Here is a 24,847-nt window from a genome sequence, read left to right as displayed (position 1 = left end):
TGAATATTTATATAATAATGTATTATTAACTTAGGCCTATAATAATATTAAAACATAAAAATATTTTTTGTTTTAATAATAATAATATATAAATAATAGGAAAATCATTTTATTGCAAAAATAATTGTAATTATCATTTTTTCTCTAGATAGTCCACCTATGTCACAAAGAAATTTTCCACCATCCTTCTGGAATTGCAACTATCAGCCCACATCGACAAGTTTGGGTGCCATGTCAGCTACCAGCACAAACCATCCGGACATCAGTTACGCAACAGACTCTTATCATTCTGGCACTTTGCATGCTACAATTCATCAAGGAGATCCATGGCATTATACATTCACTGGACATGCACAATCGGCAGGTCCATACGGTGCTAGGCCAACTGTTCACGATTTATCATACACAAATATGAGTGCGACTAATCGTTTCAATCCACAATACGGCTCTTTATTCCTCCAACCTCCAGTCAGATCCACAAGACTGACGCCAGTTACACCTGGTTGTGCTGGTTTAGAAAAAGCTACAGATACCTGGGGAACTAGCAGGTACCACGAACCTCTCACAGCTCACAATTTAAGTCACATGGATACAAATTATGGTGCAACGTACAGTCCAATGGGTGCTATGACAGGTATATTACTTCCTCTATTATATGTTTAAAATAACAAATTTTAATATAAAATTATTTTTAATCGTTTCCTATTCCAAGTACATTAAAAAATTCAGCTTTAATCAAATTTTCAAAACAGTATTATTATTATTATTATGAAAAAGCTTGAAAAAACAAAGGCCTATTACATACTTTGAAATTAAATAAGTTAAATATGAAATAACTTAATTGAATAATTAAAATAAATTAAATAAAAATAAAAGTTTTACCAATGAATTTTTTCACATCTCATTTAAATCAATTAACTGGAAAGCATTTGAATATAATCAAAGGTTGTTAATATATACTATTCCAATTTATCTTACTCGAACTTATAGATCAGACATAAAATGTATTTTACCTTTAGGCCTATAATTTTACTTTTATATTTAATCCTACGTTATTAATAGTTAAAAGTTTCGGAAGAGTCTAGACAAACTTACAATCTAAACAAATACATATTTAGAAATGTATTACTGTATACAGTAAGTTATATAAGTTATATATAATATACTGTATGTGGAATTGCAAACTATAAAGATAATGTAACTATATAGAATCTTTTTATGCCGGTAAATATTATAATATTTAATTTTATAATTTATCAAAAAACGTTACTTTCAAAATGAATTCATTTTGAAAGTAACGTTTTAAATTACGAAACGAATTAAATTACGAAAAAACGAAAGTAAATTAAATTGAATTTTATTGATAATTCGAGAATTGATTTACTCTTCATAAAAACTTTTTCTACTTATCTATTTTTTATACTTAGCCTGAATTTATTCTTTATGTGCTCTCTGAAGTATAGGAGATTATGTCTAGAAGGTAATAAATTATTACGCTTATTATTATATATAAAAACTGCATTCTCTGGAATAAAGAGAAAAGATCGGCCAATAGATCGGAATAAAACTGTATTTTCATAATAAAGATTCCTTTAATATATTTTATAATAAGATACAAAATATTAATGATAAGTTTGTTATACTAGAGGTTCCCAGACTATTATTTCGTAGAATATTAGAATATTGTTAAATAACAAATTTTAGAAACTTCATATAGTTAGATTTGTTTTTTACAATTCTTTATTTCATTTAATAAAAGAAATACGTCTATTAAGTTATATAAAGCAGAAATTTCTTTACTTAATTTGAAATATTAAAAAATAAACAAAATATGTTAAAACTTATTATTTAAAATAATTATATTCTATTTATTAAGTAACATGTGTTTTGATAAAAATTTATCGAAAATTTATTTTAAAAAAGAAATTATTTAAGTTTTTGTTATTTAATGAATAAAACTTCGAAAAGAAAAAGAAAATATGTAAAATTTTGTTTGGAATTTTTTTTAAATGATAAAACTCTCAAAAAGGTAAGTTTTCGAAAAAACTTGACATTAATAATTGTTGAGCGTATGAATTGCTTACTGTTTTGATTCAGTGAAATAAAACAAGGCTTTAAATTTACTAAATAGGCTATTATTTAAGAAGTTTGTGTTTTACAAATAAATTTTCAGGATTGTAAACTATAACATAAATTTTTTTTGTTAAAATCTTATTTTTTTCTCTTTTTTTAAATAAAAAATTCAACAAATTACTCATTACATTCTACTCATTTTATATTTTTATAGGCTTGATCCAAAAATTACAATTAATAATAATTAATTCTGCATAAATTTTATCATAAACTCTTTTGAAATTGTTATTTTTTTACATTTTAAATTCAATTCTCTCTTAAAACAATTGAAATTGATTGACTTTGGAACTATTCCTGATTGGTAGAAATTTTCTATATTATAAATTTTTCAGCCAATTAGATCAAACGTATTTGTAAATACATAAATGAGTATTAGCTCCGCCTAAATATAAATTTTTATATTTATATAATATGGAAGTGTGGAATTTATTGCCTGTTGTACTTACTGTACAGTACATAAGCTTATTTCTATGTGAATAAAATGCAATTAAATTTTCCTTGCAAAAATAATTTTAAAGTAAGCTTAGCTTTAGTATAGTATCGGATATTATACAAATATAAAATGCTGTATTGTAAAATAATTATAGATTCAGTTCTATTTATATTTTATAAAAATATTAAATAATCTTTTGCAAAGAAAAATTCTTCTTAAAAAAATAATCGCTTAAAAAATAATATATAAAACAATAATTTTTAATATTTAATTTATAAAATAGCGTTTTTATTGAATCTCTAGACCATTAATAAATAATTAATGTTCTAATGTTAATGTAGCTTTTTCATTATCTGTACTTATGGACTGTATCATAACAAGTCTATAAATTTCGTATTAATCATTACACAATCAAAGTCTGTGTGGTAATTATAATTCAATTCACTTTAACGTTATAAATATAGAAAATTACATTCTGTATTTCTAAATTGATAATAGAATTTCAATATTTGAATATATTTTTCAAATAAAATGTTTATTTTGTTACTTATTTATTATAAATTTAAGATTAATTCACTAAACAATATTCGCTGGATTCTTCAATAAAAAATAAAAATATTCAGTGTAATATTTATATTTTCTTTGTTTTTAGTTTGTAAATAAATCTAACAGTAAATATTTTTCAAGCTTGGTGATCAGAAATTTATAAGTTTCGTGAAAAAATATATACACATTAAAAAATAGAAATTGAAATAACAATATCGGTGAACAAAATCATATTTTTGATATCATTAGATTATTAGACATTAATTTGTATTTATAATAATAGCGATAGTAAAATGATGCGTAATTCTACGAATTTATAGGGTCTATTACTAAAAAACGTGCTTTACATTTAAATCTGAAATCTGTTAATAGTTAAAAAAAATTAGATTTTTGTTAGAATATATAGATATAATAATTTTTTATTCGTGTTTAAATTAGTGTTTTATTAATGTCTATTCGTGTTAGTAAAACATTAATTATAATTATAACAATTTATATTAAAGAGCGGGCCTAATAAAATTTTCAAATTAACTTTCATAATATTATTTCTTTAAAAAAATATATATATATATATATATCCTTTTTACTGCTATTCTCTTCATATAGGCCTAAGTATACTGTATTTTGCTATAGTGGTATAAGTTAGAAACTCATTTTGAAATAAAATTCCTCCTAAAATAGAACATGTCGTTTTTCTACGTACTATAATAATTGTTATTTCTGCAGTTTTTTTTAGTTTTGCGGGAAAAGCAATAAAATTTAATGAACCGTAAAAATGTATTTGCTAATTGTTCTGTATAGACTACAATATTTCGGTTTAGAAATCTTATTTCTTACCTAATAATTTTTTCTTCACTTTAAAAAAAAAAATATATATATATATATATAGAATAAGCGAAATTAGATTTTTCGGGAAGGAAAACTTCCGAATATTTTAAAATTCGATATCAATTATAATTATTATCAAAAATAAAATATGTCGGTTTGATCGAATATAAACTTATCCTAAAAAATGAAGAACATGATAAAATTTTAATTAGATATTTATTGATATATACTTATAAGGTTTTTAAAAAATTGTTTTAGATACATATATTGAATTTCACTTTAACGAAATCGAAGCGTTTAAAAACAAAAATGCAGTTGGATATTTTATTAGAAAGTGGTTGTAAGTCAATGTACAGTAGTTATTGATCGAAAGCGAAGAGACCGTTCACTCGAAGAAAAGATCAAAGGCATGCAAGTGGAATAAAGTTGTCTTGACGATTGATTGACTGAAAGCGCTTATCTATCATAATGCAAATCAATTCGGTAGATCTGTAATGCATTCTTATATTTGTGAAACTATTCTCTCATACGCTTTATAACAACAAATATTGTATGGCATATGAATATGTTTGAATATTATTAAATTTCCACAACAATAGATTTATGTTTATTTAGCTTGAAGTTTGCTTACACTGTATCTAATGTTTACAAATTTAGTTACGGTAAGCCTAGACAAATTAAATCACATCACTTTAAAATAATAAACGTAAGAATCACTTATTAAATAAATGATTCGTGGTTTTTTGAGTAAAATCATAGGCCTAAACGAAGAAGTTATCTCATAATTTTTTTTTTCAATTTAATTTTACACATTTAGAAAAAAAAAGAGTTTAAAAAATATTGCAAATTTCCAAAATTTCCATATTTTAAAATAAATAAATACTTTAAAATATAAAAACTGTATTGACTTTTTAATATCCAATATTAAAATTACTTTGATTTATTAAATTTTTGATAGATATTGATAGATTTAATAATAATAGATAGTAATATTGATATGTTTACGTGAAATTCGCTGAGATTTACACAAGGCCTATGAAGAAAGATAGTAATAGTCCTAAAGACATTACATATGCCATAATCTTAAATCATAGTATAAAAGTTGCGATGATTAATTAGAATATCAGTGTTTTCATCGTAACTTTTTCTTTACGAAACTAAATATGAAGTTAAAATAATTAATTTTAAAAATTCCGAATATTATACGTTTCAATAAAAAAAAACTAACATGTTTAAAATTCTATACAATTCAATATACGAATCGAAAAACAATCTGCAAAGTCGTGTTATTTGAGCTTGTTTCTTGGATAAATAATTCTTGCTTTTTGTAGTCACTTTAATATAAATTTAAGATTATCAACTTCAATTAAATCTGTTTAAGATTATTTTATTTCAACTTCATAAATATTGCAATAGCTTTAATGGTTTAAATGAAAATAGATACTGGCTGAAGAAACGGCATAAGAAAAATAAAGACAAGTCAACCGAAGAGCTAATTAGAACTATGCTGTTTCAGTAGTTTATTTAATTTCAAATATTAAAAATAATTTAGATTTAATGTTAAATGATTAAATATTAAACGACAGAAATATTTTTCAATAGAATTTTAATTAAATTTAATCAAAACAAACGTTTATTTTAGAATTAATTATGATAATAGCGTAAAAAATATTTAAACAGAAAATCGAAAAGTCGTATTGAAAAAAACATTTTGCCATGAGATTAGAGATCTTTTTGTCATTGGATTGATTCTTATCGCTAAAATCTAAAACAAGAAAAATTTGTAAATAACATATTTATCGAGTTCACAACTGTTATAATTAAAATATTACATAAAATATATCAAGCGAATTTATTATAATTTATGTCGAAATTTTGCAGATATTTTATATGCCGTTCCCGTAATGTTTCATTCGTTTAATTTATTCTGTTGTGGATAATGACTGATTTTGAATTATAAATAGCTATGTAAATATCCGTTTGTAATTCCGCTTATATATTCAGCCTAACTAAAACTTAATTTATATTCAGATTGAGATCATAATAGGCTATATCATAAAAATATTTAACTTATCATAGATTATGCTTATCGAATTGAAAATATCTTGAAAATTCTATAAATATTGACACGGTCTTTAATTTAAATTATAGAACTATACGGAAAATTAGTATCGAATTTAGAATAAATTTTAAAAAATTTTTATATTATAAAAACATAAAACTATAATATAATTTCAATTAACTATAACTATAGTTGTTTTCTATATTTGAATATCTACATTTACCACAGATATTAAGCTCGATTGTATGGACTATATTCATATGAATTTTATTTCTATCTGCATTCTTACTTTTTTTTTGGCAATTTTTTTCCTCCAAGCAGTCTTTATCTCAAATTATGTTTCTCCATATGTCAAGATCTCTTTCCTCTATAATTTGGGAGTGTAGCTTATATAAATTTTGATATCAGCATCTCGAAGATTTTTTTATAAGCTATTCTTAAGGAATTAAAAGTTATTTTGTGCCAATGTATTTTACTTTATTTTATTTTTAAACTAATCTTTTAAAAAATTGATACAATATTTAATTTTATTACTATAAAATTTGACAAATTTATTTTAGTTATTTTATGTTCGATAAATTAACATTACAGAAATAAAATAGCTGAGAAATCAAGTAAAATCAAATAAAATAGAGGAAAATTAATCTTTAAACGAATTTTTAAGCGACTTAAACTTATCTAAAAATTTTAATACGGACTTTTTAAATACAGACATGACGATTTTAAAAAATTAATAAAAACTGCCGAACAAGATTTTGTCAATTAAGCTTTCAAGTTGGTATAAGATAGCTTAAAAACAAATTAGACGACTTTTTAAAATCTTAAATTCCTTCATGCTTATCATATTTTTCCGTTTTTCATTCTTTCTCGGATCATTTTTTACTAGTGAAAATATTATCCAGAAGTATCCGGAATTTAATCTTAATATCTATCTGACAGGAAGGCCCATTAAATAATTTCGGACTTCTCGAATAATTTTCACTAAGATAAAGAAAAATGTATCCAAGATGATATGAAACCATAATGAATTAAAAGAATAGAAAATCTAATATTAAAAACGTATTTATATATGAGCGTAGACACAAGAATTTTTTTATCATACCGCATTCTATAGCTATATATAATATTAAAATAGACTCTGTCATATCGAAATATAAACATAATACGTTATTAGTATAATAGTATCGTTAAAATTGAAGAGAAGTAAAAATATCTGAGTTGTCAAGATATCTTATTAACTAAAGAATTTAAATTTATTAGGCCCAGCATTAGTGGAAATTCTTTAAGAATTTAAAGTAAACTTACATAAATTTTTGATAAATCAAAACAAATACAAGAATTATATTTAAAAAGAACGCATTTCTATTCTTGTAGAAATGTTTTTTTTTTATATTCAAAAACACAATACTTTGCAAAATATAAAGTAAATAATAAAAGAATGTAGGGTTATCGTCTTTTAATATATGAAATTTAAGTGTAAAGTGAAGTGGAATAAACTTATTTGTTAAAACGTAGTACATTAGAAATTTTGCCAAATTCCAACGAATCATTTCGTTATAAAGAATAAAATGCTTAAGAGACAGTCAAATTTATTTTATCCGAAACAAATTAAATGTAGATTCAATATTCTAAATTTTAACGAATTTTCTGTATTATGCCTCTCTGCTTAGTTATTTTTTAAAACATATTTTATTTATTTATTTATTTATTTTGTTACATCTCAATTATAAAGAACGAAATTTGATTTAATGCATGAAATAAGTGATTTGCATTTGAAAATAAATTTTACTCTACGTATTAAAGAAAAATAGCTCTTTATAAAATTTAAAAATATTCTTATTATTCCGCACGTTTCTATGTATTCAAAACACTAATATTCAGCTACGAAAGCCTTTTACTTTTTTTTTTTCATTTTGCATTTTTATAGTCGAAGAAAAGTGTTTTGAAGTAGTAGAGTGCCTATGGAATTTGATATTGGATTCTAAGGAAAATTGCAGAAAGAGCAGTTGATATTTGTCAAAAAGATTTTATCTATTTGTCTTTCGTCTCTGACTTTTATACATAAATTTTTACTTTACATTGGATAAATTTTGTATGCTTTATTTTTTGTAGATAAGAATGTTTGTTTGTCTAACTAGCTAATTAAAATAACTTACAACTATTAAAAATACTAACTATAAAGCTTGAATTCATAATTTAATAGTCTATATTTGTTTCTCCACAAATACAAATCGGATACAAAGATATCCGAAAACATCAGCGTGTAATTTTCTCAAGAGCTAACTTTTAGCCATTATTTGAAGTCATATTTGTTGGATTTAATGCGCCCTTCATCCATAAATCTATTATTATTTTTCTAAAGAGATATTGATCATATTTTAAGTTAAAAAAGCTTTATTAAAATGTGAAGGCCTTTCTTTTTACTTTATTATTTTACCCGTAAAATTATGTTTTGACTTATAACATCGGAAAAAGTTATAATTTACTAACTGATTTTTTTTAAATAAAAAATTTAATAAATTTAATAATATATAATTAACATTTCGTAATTAATTATAGTAACTTTTTCATGTAAAAGTATTTTATTTTATATCGAATTTTTTGCCGCAATCTTAATGTATTTACATTATTATTTATGAATATTTTTATTAAATAACGCATTAATATTAATTTAATTAAAATGACCAGATTTTTTGTCGATTATAATGTTAAAAAGTCTATTAAATATGTTTTTATAACAATTTGAATTATAATTAGAGTACAGTACATTAAATTTACACATGTTCAATTACAAGCAAGTTTAATACTTAGAATATCTACTTTAAATTTATAATTTTCAGTTTAATTAGGACTAATAAAACATTTCATTATATTTTTTCATTTATTACATATACAAACTAAATTATTAAAAATTAATATTAAGTTATGAACTGTTAAAACTTAAGCTTTCAAAGATGTAATAGGCCTATTAAATATATAAATATATTCTAAATCAATCGCTGAAGGTATCGAATTTTATTCTATTTTTTAAAAATAATATTAAAGTAAATGTTATGTATAAAATATGTTTTAATATTTAAAATGATTTTTTATTTACTTATTTAGAAATTAATCATTAACAAAGTAATATTTGATTAAATTCTAATCGTCTTCCATAATTGTACAATCTAATCTCTAATCTATCATCATATTTTATTGAAAGTCGTAATATGCATTATTAAAATATTATTATTATTTTTTTTTGTTTAAGAATTAATATTTTAAATAAATATTCATCTATTACCGTCGGGGTAGAAATATATTTAAAAATAAGTTTAGAAACATGTGAATGACGATGTATCTTTATCCAATCAGATCACAACAATGGTGGGTACATGTATGAGTTCTACAAGCTGCAGTCAATACATGCTCCTCGATCGTACCGGTGAATCTGCACATCAGCCTTGCAATGAGTATGTTTGAACAACTATCTTCGGTATGTGACGTTATGAGAAAATTTTACCAGAAAATTTCAATCTTTTTTTTCCGCAAATCTTTTCCTTTCTTTAGAAAGTAAAGAAAAAAAAAAAAGGAAATTGTTAAACACAAGACACACGCAAAACAAAGGGAAAAAATCTTTGAAATTTTAACTTATTCTTTTAGAATAATGATTATTTATAAACATTATTAATTTACATTTTTATATTTTTAAGGCTTATTTTTTTATTTTATGATTCTCGACGATATCGTAGGTTATTGAAACATGTTAACAATTTTTTATGTTAAATATTCTGAATATATTTGAGATATAAATGAATGTAAATAATGAAACTAGAGCGGGAAAAATAATGGAAATAAATCTTAACATGGAATGAACGAATTTTCCCAAGCGATTTTCTGGTAAATGTTCGAGTCATGGCGTCACATGCATTTTTGTTTCCGGTGGTGGGTGGGCCCAACTAACAAGCTGTCAATGAGGGTGTGGTCGGAAAACTGATAGCATTAACCACTTTTATAAAACTATTGGTAAACATCTTTCTTTCACAACAGACTTAACTTTTTTATGTCTGGTGATGGCTTCTCATATTTTCCTTTTTAATGTAAGAATATTCTCAAATTGAATACATTAAATAATAACTTAACTTCACTAACAGAAACAATGATTTAATAAATCTCATAAATTATTAAACTTTTAATATGTCGTAATTAACCATTTTTATTTTGTTTCCGATTTCGAAAAATTTAATAAGAAATAATTTAAAATAGACATGATGCTTATTTATTTTAGAAAGATAAAAATTTAGTTTTCATTTAGTATAATTAACTGAATATGTTAAAATAATAGCAATTTTATCGTATCTGATTATGTGTTGTTCACGTGTTATTTAAAAACACAGACTCTATATAAAGTTGCATTCATCGCTTATGTAGATAAAAGCTAATTGTATTATAGATAACTTCCTTTTTAAAAAATGTGTTGAGATAAAAGTATTATACATTCACATATTCGTATCCATGCAGCATAAAAAAATAATGATAATTTTGGGATGATATTTAGACTTAATCAATTTAGCTACATCATTTCAAGCATGAAAATAATGGGAAGAATGTGTCATCACTCCATGAATAGCTCGTCTTACAAGATGTACAACAGTTTCGCTAGAAATACAGTAATGATTCTTTCAAAAAAATTCCTGTTTTTGCCCGCATTTATTTATTTATTTCTTCTGTTAATATGAATGCAGTAACAAAAAGAATAGTATTTACACGATTTCGGAATTAAATTATTTAAGTCATTTAACTTTTTGTCTTAATAAAGTAAAAACTAACTTGACAAAAATGCTTGCGCTTATGTATTTGTAGGTTTCATGTAAGTTTGGTTTACAATTCATTTGGTGATTATTAATAGACTTTCATCATTATTTCTGTAAAAATTAATAAAGTATATTAATGTATCGTATATAAATATCTCGTATGTTAATGTAAAAGATTTGAATGTATTTAATATATTTAATTTATTTAAACTTTTCTATTTGTGCAAGTTACATTTGATGTTTATCGCATAATTATTTATTTATAAAATAAATGTAAGATAATAAACAAGAGAAAGCGATTCGAGACTTAAATATCTAAAAGCTACATAATTTCATAAATATAATTTCAAACTAACGCTCTGATTTAGTTAAACCACAGAAAAGCTAATGGCCTCGCTGCTGCACGGAATGTAAGACCTCCCAATATAACAGCAGCTGACATACCACCAAACCATTGTGCCGATTTTATGACAAAGAAACTTTATCACACTGTAAATCATTTGTCTGATAGTTTTGTTAAGATGAAAAAAGAATAGTATAGCTCTTGGGAACTTACTATAGACCAGCAAACTTATGAAGCACTCAATGTAAACTCGACTAAATTTATGCTCACTTTATATTTTGATTGATAACTTTCTATATTTAGAAATGCACTGCTAGCAAAACCCACTTACTTTAAAATTACATTAAGAATTTTGTATTGTTTTTTTCTATTCGAGCTTCACGCTCCGTCTGTTCTGATTAGGAATTAAGAATGTTAATTTGAAGAGAAAATGTCTTCATATATCTTAGTTCAATTCTTCTGATAACTTACTGAATTACTGAAAGAAAGAGTTCAAATAATGATTTATTATCTTCTATTTTAGTGTCGTACCCGAAAAAGTTATAAATACCACCACAAACTTTTATTCTGTATTTAATAAAAGTTATGATGTTGCGAGTCATTAAAACTGCCTCTGGAATCTTTTTTCCTCCTGATATAAGAAAGAGAAATAAATTCATTAATCATAAAATATGTTTAATCAAATAAATGCTACACCCTCATCTTTTATGGGAATATCTCGCATTAGCATACCTTCTATTTTCAGTGTAGAAGGCATAAAAAAGTGAGCATGCCCTGTACTTGATATCGGAAACAAGATTAAAGCGTTTATTACATCTCCTTCTTGCTGGATATTGGAAGAGTCTGTTCAATTTCGCAGACAGACCGTATCTGTCCATCGATCCAGCTGCTGTTATTAGACACAGAGGCAGTTGATTGGCGCTTTCTCGTCCGTTCTTCCTCCCCACTTCACCCCTTTTCATTAGGAAAGCCATCCAGAAACTGGTTGGATGTCGATCAACGCTTATTGCGCAAACTCACAGCAGTGAATCAGTCCCTGAGGCATGTCAACGATTCTTTCTCTCATTCATTGATGGCTATCGTGTTTTTGATAATAGATGGAACTCGAAACGAGTTCCGAAACAAAGTAAAAGTTAGTAATGTGTGTTTTATTTGTCTTATAAAGCTTTACTAGAAAAATTAAATGTAGCCTAGATATTTTTTATTGATGTACCAAAGTCCTAAGAGAATGGTATACTAGTTAATTGTCTATAGAAACATATTGAAAATTGTTTATATACACCAATATAGATGCGTTAATAAAATCACTAATCTACAGCTTAATTTTCTTTGACTATTAAAATTTTAAATTATGCAAAATTTAATTTCTTATCTTTCATAAAAGCATAAAAGAATTAAAAGAAATTAGATTATCTTATATATTTTAATTTAAAAAGCCTAGATAAATTCGTTAGAAACATAATCTAACAAATTCTTACAGATTTGTATAAACATCAATGACTATTAAAAATATAAAAGTATAGAAAATATATATGAAATAACTGAAATAAAATTTAATTATTAATTAATCTTAAAATTTTCCAGGGAATAAATATCTAATTATATAATCTAAAAGCTTATTTAGGCCTATACATTCATCATTTGTATAGTGCAGTACACTAACTGAAAATATAAATATTTTTTAATAGTGTTAATTTAATAAAAATATATTTTAATATAGTATAATAACGATATTGAAGAGCATTTGTATATTAAGATTACTTCCAACAAGTTATTCTTATCGCAGATAAAAATCATTATTAGTTAAAACAATTATTTTTTAAAAACATTTTATTTAGGCCTGTATCTGGTACTGAAATTTAATAAGTAGATTTATATCGAAGCCTATATATAAGATATTTTTAACTTTTTAAATTCAAATTTTATATTTTTATACTTACAAAATTTCTTAACTTTATTTTCTAATTACAGAACATATTAATTTGGCATGTTAACAGAGCATAAGCTTAATATTTTATAAAATATTAGCGTAAAAATATAATAAATTTAGTCTTTTTGAAGATTAATTAAAAAGTGAAAATTGCTGAAAATTTGTCTAATTGTTTTTTTAATTTTAATTATTAGAGCTCTTACCTTTCATTTCGTGCGTTTATAAAACTAAATATTTATTAATTAAAATAAGTACTGTACTGTACATTATTTAAGAAATTTATTTCTATTATAGGGCAAAGTCAGCATTAAAAACATAGGAATGCTTATAAAATATTGATGAAAATACAAATTAATAATTTCCGATTATTTAGACAATAATTAAGTTGGTATTTAAATAATATAAACGAAGAATGAAAGAAGTTATCAATTTTTAATCAATTAATTCTTTCATATTCTATTAAAAACATTAACAAAAAGGATGGAAGTTTGATACTAGAAAATTCAAATTTTTTAATAGCAACATAAAAATAAACGAAATTATAAAATTACTTCTTCCTAATTCAAAGTAAATTTTAATAGCTTAAATAATTCTTTATTAATCATTAGTTTCTCTGAAAATTGCTTTAACTTAAATAAAACAGTAAAATAGCTTGTAGTCTACACGAAATTGAACTTCGTTGAATCGTATTAACTATATTATAAAAAATCATACAAATTTTAGGTTTTTGCATTTTTAGATGAACTAAAAGAATTTTTTAATTGAAAAGAATAAAAGAAATGAGCAGGGCTATCGAGAGGGGAGAGCTGGAGATTTTTCTCCGGTCCCGGAAAAAAACTTAGAGATTCGTAGTGGTTCCTACCTTTATAAATTAATGTTATTTTTAGTAATAAAAATAACGTCTTTAAAATTGATTTTTATTAATAAACATATTTCATTTGTTCAAAAATAAATAAATAAATAGAGCGGGCCTCATACAAATTCCCGACGGCCGAGCCCAGAAAATGGAGACTGACTTATCTTTCATCCTTAAAGCATTATTACCTGAAAGACACTATTGTCTATTCAGATACAGGTTACAATATAAATGTACTGTACAATGCTGTAATAATATTTCAAAAAATAATATTAATCATTATATATTTGAAGCAATTCTTGACCTTAAAATTAAAGCTTTAATCAACTTTTTATCGAATTATTTATTCATAAATTTTTTTTTATCTTACTAAAAATCAGTCAATTTTTTTCTGTTGAAAAATATCATCAAAATATTTTAATATAACAATTTAATATCAAGTATTCAAATTATTTTATATATTATTTCCTTAATAGTGCTTAGGATGTAGTCTTTTAACTTGTGTCTTAAATTTCAGCATAGTGATTGATGTTCATTGTTAATAAAATGCAATCTTAAAAATTTTATTTTTTGTCAGTAAAAATAATATTTATTCATAGGGCCCCACTACCACTAACCACTGCAGGCCCCAGGGAAAAATCCTTAACTCCATGCCTCTCGGCGGCTCTGGTTATCAAACATCTTTAAAGACGTATTTTGACACACCAAACGCGTATAAAGTTTCTTAAAACTCTGAAAAAAATTTATATTCGTCTTTATTACTAGAACTAGAAATAGTATTTAATTTGCAGTATGAATTGAGATACCGTAATTACCATTTATTAGCTATAAACTGATCATTATTAAATTTTAAAGCAGTCAAGTAGTCAGTTTTTAATTTCATTAAGCCTCTAACATTGTAAAAAGTGTTGTCATAGTTCTTGCAAATTGAGTTTTATTATGTGAAGAATTTTTCTAACGGATATAATTTTGTATCAATTATAGATGAGTGTGAAACCTGCAATCTATTAAAATAAGAAAATTAAATTTAAACGAACTTATATTTTTCATAATTTATTTCATTTTAATTTATATGTTATTGACTTAATTATCTTAATATATCATCTTATTATATAAGATATCAATCTCATTATTGAATTTTCAAGTTAATAAAATTAAATTAAATAAGCCTAATAAGTAGCCTTAGCTTGATTAATAAACTTCTAATGTAAGTCAAATCTACTTATCAAGTTTAAAGACAATGATCAGTAGGCCTATTAAGAATTTAAGTAATAATAATGTTTAATAGGTTATACACGCTTTAATTCCATCAAAATTAAAGTGTTCTATCATAATTGAAGATGATTAAATCTAAGTTTAGTAAATATTGTAAAGTTATTTATAATGAACCATTTCATAGGTTGTATACCCATGTAACTTATTGAACCATTGCATTTTAGTGAAAGTTTCAATTAATATAGGTAAAATTTTGAACTTCATATTCAGTTTGCTTCTGTGGAATAATATAGACAAACAAGAATATATTACGTATGCTTGATGTTAATTTGAAAAATATATAATGAAGTATGAATAAAGTTATACTTCATTACACAAAAGTAATAATGTATTTTCTTGTCTACTTGAAATTATTAATAATAAAAGTTTTTATGTCCTAAATTTATGGAATAAATAGAATATACAATAACCACAAAAAGATTATTTCCATTTATTTTAAGTTTTTATAAGTACTAAATGATGATTATTTAGTAAAATAGGATAAAATGATTAATTACACTTATATGCTGTTTATGAAGTTAGTGTTGTTAGTATGAATCAAATACATTATTTGGATGTTTAATATATAGGCTAATTAATTACCTTGTTTTCAATTTTAATACAGATAAAATTGTTAGTTCAAAATATCTCTAAAAGTCCAATATTATAAGATTTAATTCATGCAATTAGGCTTTTATTTGTAATTTAAAACCACAGTTTTTACAGCACATTTTTAACTCTATATATTGATTAAAACACATTGTTCATTTATTTAATAAGGCAACTTTAATAAGTTATTTTTAGTTTTATAAGCTTTTAAAATATTTTTAAAAAGCTGCAGTAATTTAATAGACCCAGAATTAAATAATGTTAAAAAAAATTAATTATTTTAAAAATTTTCGTAAAACATTTTCTCATCTTTTATTATTCTGTTACATCTTTTAATTAAACATTTTATGAGAAAAACTAACGATCTGTATGTTTTATTTTGCAAAACAGGCTTTATCGATGATTTTGTTTGCCCGAATTTTATTAGACATTTTTTAAAATTTATCTTAAATAAACAAAATATTCAATTTGACTTCCATATTTAGTCATAAAATATAAATATGAATGTCGTTAATAAAGGATAGATATAGGCCTGAATGTATTTAATGATAAACATAACATGTAAACAGAAGGATGTAGACTTTAGAAGTTAATAGCACTTTCTCTACTAATTGTTAAATGAATTATCTAGAATTAAGATAGAATTAAGTTATTTTTTTCTAAAAAAATTATACAATTACAGGATTTTAACTGAATTTGTTGTAAACTTATTACAGCATTCGTTCAATTAAATAACTTGCCTCTTGGCATTTACAATTTGTGAATATTAAAAAGATGTAAACAAACTATCGGAAAACGAGTTAAATATAAAAAACAGCCTAATTACATTAACCCTATAGGTTTATTTAAAGGCAATTTCGAATCCTAAACACGCATAAAATTAATATCTTAAAATTCTTAAACAAGCTTAAATAGCCTGCGGTAAATGCGCTTAAACATTAAAAAAAAAGTAAACAAATTCATCTTCGTTTCAGAATGTTTAGTTTTAAAAAGAACAAACCGAGAAGCATGAAGATTAGTAGATAGTAAATGGATTTTGCGTAACGGTTTAACAGTAGTGAGACGGTTCACAGCACAAAGTTAAAGAAGAATAGTCTTCAGTAAAGCGATAGGTCTAGATAAAACAAGAAGTGTACAAGAACTTCATTGTGCAAACCTGTACCACGGCACATCACTCGTGATGAATTGATCCTACGTACAGAAGCTTATAAGTCTATGAAAAAAAAATTTCAATGTGTTAAGTTGTAAATACGAGTGTTATTATGACGTGCAAGAAATTATTTTTTATTCAAAATTTTTCTTAATATTTTTTAAATTTCTATAAATATATGCTTAAAATGATGTGTGGATATTTGCAAATTCAAAATTTTGAAGCTGTCTTATTATTATTACTCCTCTTTTGCATATTTGGCAACATTTCAAGATTTGAAGAAATTCAAAGAAATTTTATAACGTTTGAAAGTCTAAAGACTTATAAAGTATAATTTCAACATTGGAAAAATAAGCTGTATCAAATGGATAAAATATAGTTAACTGCAAAATGAAAACCGAATTAACTTTTAATTAAAATAACCATAATTAAATTATTCGATTAATTTAATTTAGCACATTTTTATTTTTATTAAATTCATTCCCAAGATCATTTAAATTACATTAAAATAAAACTTTTTCGATTTTATTATATCAATACTTTGAGGAATTCTTTAAAATTCTTCTTATGATAGAAATATAGAAAAAGATGGATTAAAAAAAAAGTAATGCGAGAAATAAAATAGAATTTTTACTTATCATTTTCGAAGTAGACCTATGGCACATTGCCAGCTTCTATTGAAAAATCTAAAGTTCATCTGAAAGAGTGTCACGAATTTTTAAATGTGTTGTCAACATCTTGATATATTGATTACAATTCATGGTTTGTCGACAAAGTAGAGTAACTCAACCGTTTTCGAAACGTCCTCAAATCATAAAAGAAGTACAAATATCCGTAGCTCTGATAGTCATTCTTACAGAATGGCATTTTCCGTCATAGCAATTGCCAAGAAAGACATCAAATTCAAAAATTTATCACCCTTTACGTAAACTCTTGTAAGTTTAATAAAAACTAAAATGATAATGTTTTAAATAATCTGATTATATACATAGCCTTATCATTCCTTTTAAATTTATACTCCTCTTTTACGCAAAAATACTTCGAATTTAATGAATTATTTAAATATATATATAACTAAAATATAGAAGTTAAGGGGGAATTATTGATGTTTAGAAAATATCATAAAATTGAAAAAGAAATCTGCTTTTGAAATAGCTATGTTTACGTGAATGAGAACCGAAGAATTTTGGTACAAGAGTTTGGGTTAAGACAGATGGGAGGTAGCAACGCAACACATGGACGGTCTGCCAAGGGGGATGTCTTCCGGGAGGAATTTGGAGAAACTGGTCCCTATTTAGGTGTTCGACACGTGAAGAAAACCTGGAAAATTCCACGTGACCAGTCCGTTGGTCAGACGCGAACCCGTGACTAACTCCCAGCATTCGGTGGTTTTATTCACTCGGCTACTGGTGGCAATTTTGATACAAATAAAATGTAATTATTTTCAGTTTGAGAAAGAATAATGTCAGATTTTCTAGCATATATGAGTAAAGAGTACTCTTGTATTTCTCTCTAACAGTACTCTCTAACAGATTGTATTTTCTCTATAGTAGAATAAAATAATCTTGTACTACTAGAAATAAATAAATAAATAAGCATTCTTTACGTACTAAATTGCAATTTATAACTTAAAATTAACTGATAATACTAAGTTTTTATTTAAAAATTTAACCATATTCGAACAATGTAATAATACAATAAAATTCTAAGACAGAAAGAATTTTAAAAAATAGAAAAATATAGTAGGCCTACACGAAAGAGCTAAATTTCCGAGAGAATGTTTTATAGCCTATACTGAAGACAATAATTTATAATAGCTTTCTTTAACTCTTCTAAGAATAATTCTAACTACTATAATAACTTATGTCGTAAATTTACCTTTATAAATTATCCGAATTTAAATTTTACATAAAAACTTACAGTAAATTTGATAGATTTATAAAGATAAAAACTATAGTTTATATATTATACTGTATAAATTTATTTACAGATAAAAGCCTGTAAATAAATTTAAGTATATACGAAATTAATTATATTTATATATTTTTTAAATAAAATGATTGTTACTATACATTTAAATTTATTATTAACATTACGAAATATTTTTAAACCATTCCATTTAATCTTAAAATAAAATGTGGAAAAATATAGATTTATAAATGTATTAACTTTTATAACAAAATGTGTAAATTTAATTATAAATTTGAATTTTATAGTACAATGAAGTTAATAATTAATAAAAAAAATAAATAAAAGATAATTTAAATGCATTAAAAATTTTTTTCTAATGTCATAAATTCCAATAATATTTAGTTGAAATAATAAATTTCTTTAAGTTATAAAATGATATTTATCCGAAGAACGATTTTTCACTCATTAATTGCAATACTTTATCACGTACAACATTTTTCTTTTACTATTGAACAGATACGCGCATGAAAGAACCTGAAAAATAAATGCATGAATGAACAAAATGACTGAACAAATTTTTCTTCTCACAAATTTCTTGTTTCTAAGCATCTTATTTTATTCGAATTTTCAACATTGAATGCTTTCATTTCTGTTTTTAATTGAAATAAATGAATTTATAAAATAAATATTATTATTTAATCGAAGGAAAAACGTAAAGAATTTAAAAATCAACATGTATTAAAGATAAAAATTCGTATGACTAAATTCTTATATAACGTGTTTCGTAAGAAATCGTTATTCGAAAATTAAAATCATATAAAGCGAATTATAAATTACGTAAAATTTTTATTGTTTTTACTTATTCTCGTTGTTAAATGAATGATCACTCTTCGTGTAATCTTATAAATCTAAAAAGTTATTAATATCTCAGTGAATATATCTAATACGTTATTCATTATGCAGTAGGAAAAGTAATACAAACTCTTGATTAAGCGGCTAATTATATTATTAAAAATTATATTATTTTCAAAACTTAACAATTTAGGTTTGGCTTGTTCTGGTTTAATTTAGTTTGATGGGATGGGCAATGCAGCATCTGTCAATGGATCTTCCTTGAATTTTCCATAGAAAGTTTCCCACAGAAAGTCCTTCAGGGAGGACTTTCTGTGGGAAACTGGTCCCTATTTAGACGTTAAACACGAAGGAAATTCGCAAAACTCCATGAGGTCAGCCCATTGATCAGGCGCGAACCTTATCAACTTAACCACGCGAACAACTTGTTAAGGGCCACTTGGCCCTTAACAAGTTGTTCATAAGAATGGGTCGAACCACTCGGCCACCCGATAGGCCCTTAACAAATTTGTTAAGATTAAATGGATTTATGATGCAAATAGGCTAAGGGTGTACAATTAAACATTATTCGAGTTTTTGAAACTCTAGATGCGAATTATTTGCATGGTAATAATTATAGAAGATTCTCCCCAAAATAATGTTAATATATTTTCAATTAGAAAAGTTTTATATTAATTTCTTTCATATTTTGAAAAATATTAAAGAAATTTCTGCAAGTTATATAATTTGTGAATAAAAAATTCTTAAGAAATATTACATATTTTAATTTATTCATAAACTTTGTAGACTATGAATAATTAGAATAATTAGACAATGCTTTTATAAACGTATTTTGAAAAAATTACTTCTTAAAGTAAGCATATTCACTAAATTGTCATTATCAATGTTAATTTTCTTCATATTACGTTAGTCATTTGATCTGAAATGACAATGGTGATCTTGTACAAAGTTTTCCGATTAAATCCAACTACAATCTAATGTCTCTTGGCATTTAACAGGAATATTTAAATTATAACATATTTAAGACTGTTTACTATAAATTTTATTATATATAAATATTTTTCTTTTCAATCTAACTTCCAAATTACCTTTGCAAAATCTTGCATTTACTGCTTATTTAATCATAGGCTTTTATATAAAGTGTATTTGAACACACTCTACTTTAATAAATAGTAAATAATTCGTTATAATCAATTACAGAACAATTATAAATAATATTACTTTGTAGCCTGATTTTTAAAGTGGATCTATAACCTAATTTTTACATTATTGATTCACTTTTTGATGTTTTTCTCTTTTATTATCTCTTCAATCTCTCGTTTATCGTTAATTTATAAGACGATAATAGAACTATTTATATCAATTAAAAGCTCATTTAAACACGATCTAAAACCATTAATTTTAAAATAAACAAAACAGAAAGTATCAATATATTAGACAAATATATTTGATTTTGTACACTGTATATATAAATAGGCCGATTAATGTTATGAAAATTACTTACTTACTTATAAAAAATTAAATTATGACTAATGTCTTATGCTATGGAATTAATCTTAGAATATTTTCCACGTTAATTTTATAATAAATAAATACATTTTATTCTCGATATTATCAAAAAATTTAAGGAATAAATACAGTATTGGATATACGTTCTAATGAACTTAAACTGCAATTCAATTATATATAATTTATTAACAGTAGATTATCATAAAAGCTAATTTTAAAATATATTTTTAAAATTTACTAAATTAACAAAGGTAATTAATTATTCAGTTCAATATTTAATTATTTATAGATTAGATTAATTACATTTTAATAAAATGTAATTATGGTCATTTCGTATGATCATTCAATTAGTTTCCACTACAATTTAAATAAATTTTATTTAATTAAATTTAAATAAAAACTATATTTTGCATAAATTTTATTTGTCATCATTTAATTAATTGAAACCTTTCAGAAACTTTTAAATGAGCATTCTTACAATAATATTTATTTGAATTTAATTTTAAAACAGTCTTTTAAGCTCATTTTAGGAAAATGAGCTTAAAAATATATTTAAGTAGATTAAATTGATAAAAATTAAATTATTTTTTTTATATATAATAAAAAATTGGCTCTTAAAATTGAAGAAGTCGCCGATATAGAACGAAAAACTATAGAATATCAACCAAATTTCATTTCATTTTCATAAATTATCGAATAATTTTAACATTTTTGATACGTTGTTATTCCTTTACTTTCGGATATATTGATTTTCTATGCTAATTGCTGAATATTAGACATTTTTATTTAAGCTAATAATTTAAAATATTAAAACAATGTATAAAATCAGTAGCGTAATTACAACCGATATTAAGTTAGGCGGCTAAATTAGAACGTGTAAACCTACATTCCCCTTCCATACCACCGTGGATATAGCCTGTGGATATAAACTGTTAGTTACTGTATACACGTATTTATAAATGTGTTCAAATCTTACTGTACTTATTAGATTTTTTCTTAATTTATTTACTTATAATAGTATGGAAGATCTAGCCTCTGAGCTCCCCTGCTTACTCTATTATATAAAAACTACCCGTAGATCCTATTCTGACAAAGAAATTAATCAAAACGGAAAATAAATTCAAAAAAGCAGCCAATACTTAAACATGTATTAAATATTTAAAAAATGTTATATTTTACAAATAATATGTATTATACCGGTGTTTGCATATGTAAATAAAAAGAATATAAATAGGGATTTTTGTAAAAGTTTTATCGTAGACCACCCTGGTTTCATTGGCAATTATTTATTTGTGTTTTGTCTTTTGTTAATATTAATTGATGGGAAAAAAGTTAATAATAAACAATCAGTTGTGTGTGCTCAACAAAACTATCCCCGAAGCAGGATAGCGGCTCGCTTTTGATATCGCTGCACTTGCCTGATCAAAACCTTTATAAATATCAATTTTTTTTTCGTTTTACTGATAGATAATCTTTGGAATGCACGCATTAAAAAAATATTAGTCTACTTATATTAGCCAAAATTAAATAAATTTTTGGTGTGTAGCCTACCTTTTTGTATTTAACCAAGCAAATTCGTCCTGAGAATAGCAATATGCACTTAAATAAATAAATATATTATATACATTATTATTGAAAATATCGAAGTACTGTATTAACAATAAACTGATTTAACGTTAACAATTAACATATATATATTTTTTAATTTCTAAAAGATTTTCTTCGATTTTATTAACCACTAACATCGATTGGTTATTAATTAACAAGTTAATGTTTTTAATTTTTGTATATAAATATAAATATAGAATTATTTTTAATATTTTTTACAGGACTGGAAAGTCAAGTGCAAGATACTAGCAAAGACTTATATTGGTTTTGAAGTGCTTTTCAAAAATTCGACACGTCCAACGAAATTACAAACGGACAAAACGGAGGGTGACATATTTTAATGATAACGAGTGCACGAGAGGAAAAGACATGTCCCTTCTAGCCATTGAAATGGAATTTTGTGGATGCACAAATTATCTCGTTGTATATAAAACTATTTATTATGAGGTACCTGCCAAAACTTGAAGAGATTATAGAATTGAATTGGACTTTAATTGGGAGTTTCCTCAGAGAGTTTCTTCGATGGTATATGTCCTTCGTGTATACCAGTTCGACCTGCATTTTTTAAATCTGTAATATTTGGCTAGTTTTCAAAATGTCCGTGAATGTTAAAATAATTCTGCACTGTAAGTAGCTTAATTGTGATTGTTTTATAATTTTTTGACTCATATAATTACGTTCTACACAGGATATAATTGGATCCGTGTTTAATTTTTGTGTCCGACGACGACTTAATTCGTTTTTAAGTTTGGTTTGTACAAATTTGTGAGATTTTAAATAAGGTAGACTATAAGCCACGTTTTTAAGTTCAACAATTTAGACGTAGTTTTATTGTTTGTAGTATAATAACTCTTTATAATGATGATAATAATACAATAATAATAATGATGATAATAATAAAATTATTATTCAGGAACTTGGTACAATGCTTTGGAGGATGTCAGTTGGCATTTTAGACATAAAATTAATATTTATTAAACATTAGAACGTTCACATTTATGTAGGCCACTATAGGACTATGCCATTTTAAGATATAATTAAATTTAGCTTTTGAATATGTAAGTTCTTAATTTGTAAACTGAGAAATGATAAGAGTAATTTAAATTGTTTTAGCAAAAAAGATTTATTTTTAAAACGCCGATTTTATTCCGTTTCTCCCTTTTTTTCATAAAATTGAAAACAATTTAATATCTGTTGGTTAAAATTAATTTCTTTTTTACTTAAATCAGTTTAATTGGAGTCAAATTTTCATATTTGAAGGATACAAAGAAGCTAACAAAGTCATAATTTGCGAAGAATAACAGCTTTGTGAATTAACGAGAAAGAAAATCGGTTAACTTGCATTATTTAAAAATTCACAACTGATTTACAACAAATTAATTATAAAAATATTCCAAGCATCTTAATTTAGCTTTCTTTTAAATTCCAGCTTAGAAAATTAGTGTTTAAAATGTCTTAAGCTTACAAAATTATGATATTGAATTGTTTTTCCTCGTTTCATTTTATTAAGTTAGTTGTGAAATTTATAAGAATTTATTACTTGATAAATGACTTGATAATTAAACCGTTTAATTGTAAGCCAATTTTAAAAAATATTTTCCACAGAGAGACCAATTTTAATAAAAGTTTTGAGGTAAAATCTCGCATGAAAGTCTTGATTTGAGATGTGCAATAGAATCAATAGAAGAAAAACATTGGACTATAGTCTATGTAACAGCAAATTATGATAATTAAATTAAATATTTTTATTCGATGACATGTATTTAGTGTAGATATCTTCTTTTTTGCAATGTTAATTTACTATCTTGACAATTTATTTGCATAAATATGAAGGAAGGCTTATTAATTAAAGTTTTATGTTGTTATAATATGTAAATATAATGTAAGGAATTCGCTTGCAAAAATATTTTTTAAAAATAATGTTTATATTTTATTTAATTTTTGGCACATTATTATTGTTATAACGGATAAACGCTGTTATTTAAAAAAAGAAAGATTTTTATTAAGAAAAATATGCAGTAAATATAGAT

At 24.2% G+C, this 24,847-nt stretch overlaps 1 protein-coding gene across 3 annotated transcripts in view; it reads left to right on the top strand.

Moving 5' to 3' along the window:
- The window catches only part of LOC136974808 (transcription cofactor vestigial-like protein 2), a 48,246-nt gene extending 23,864 nt beyond the window's left edge, over window positions 1-24,382 (top strand). The window contains exons 4-6 of one of the 3 annotated variants that reach the window (XM_067269756.1): window positions 149-634; window positions 9,357-9,454; window positions 23,039-24,382. In XM_067269756.1, the coding sequence (XP_067125857.1) occupies window positions 149-634; window positions 9,357-9,430 (560 nt within the window). In that variant the 3' untranslated portion in view covers window positions 9,431-9,454; window positions 23,039-24,382. Of the gene's footprint in view, window positions 1-148; window positions 635-9,356; window positions 9,478-23,038 lie in introns of all 3 variants that reach the window. The other 2 variants (XM_067269755.1, XM_067269757.1) reach the window with 2 other exon arrangements.
- The last annotated feature ends 465 nt before the right edge of the window (window positions 24,383-24,847 follow it).

Source organism: Centruroides vittatus, unplaced genomic scaffold (assembly GCF_030686945.1).
Source record: "Centruroides vittatus isolate TY-2023 unplaced genomic scaffold, ASM3068694v2 contig_357, whole genome shotgun sequence".
In the NCBI taxonomy this organism is placed as follows: domain Eukaryota; kingdom Metazoa; phylum Arthropoda; class Arachnida; order Scorpiones; family Buthidae; genus Centruroides; species Centruroides vittatus.
This window is presented reverse-complemented; position numbering and strand designations above follow the sequence as displayed.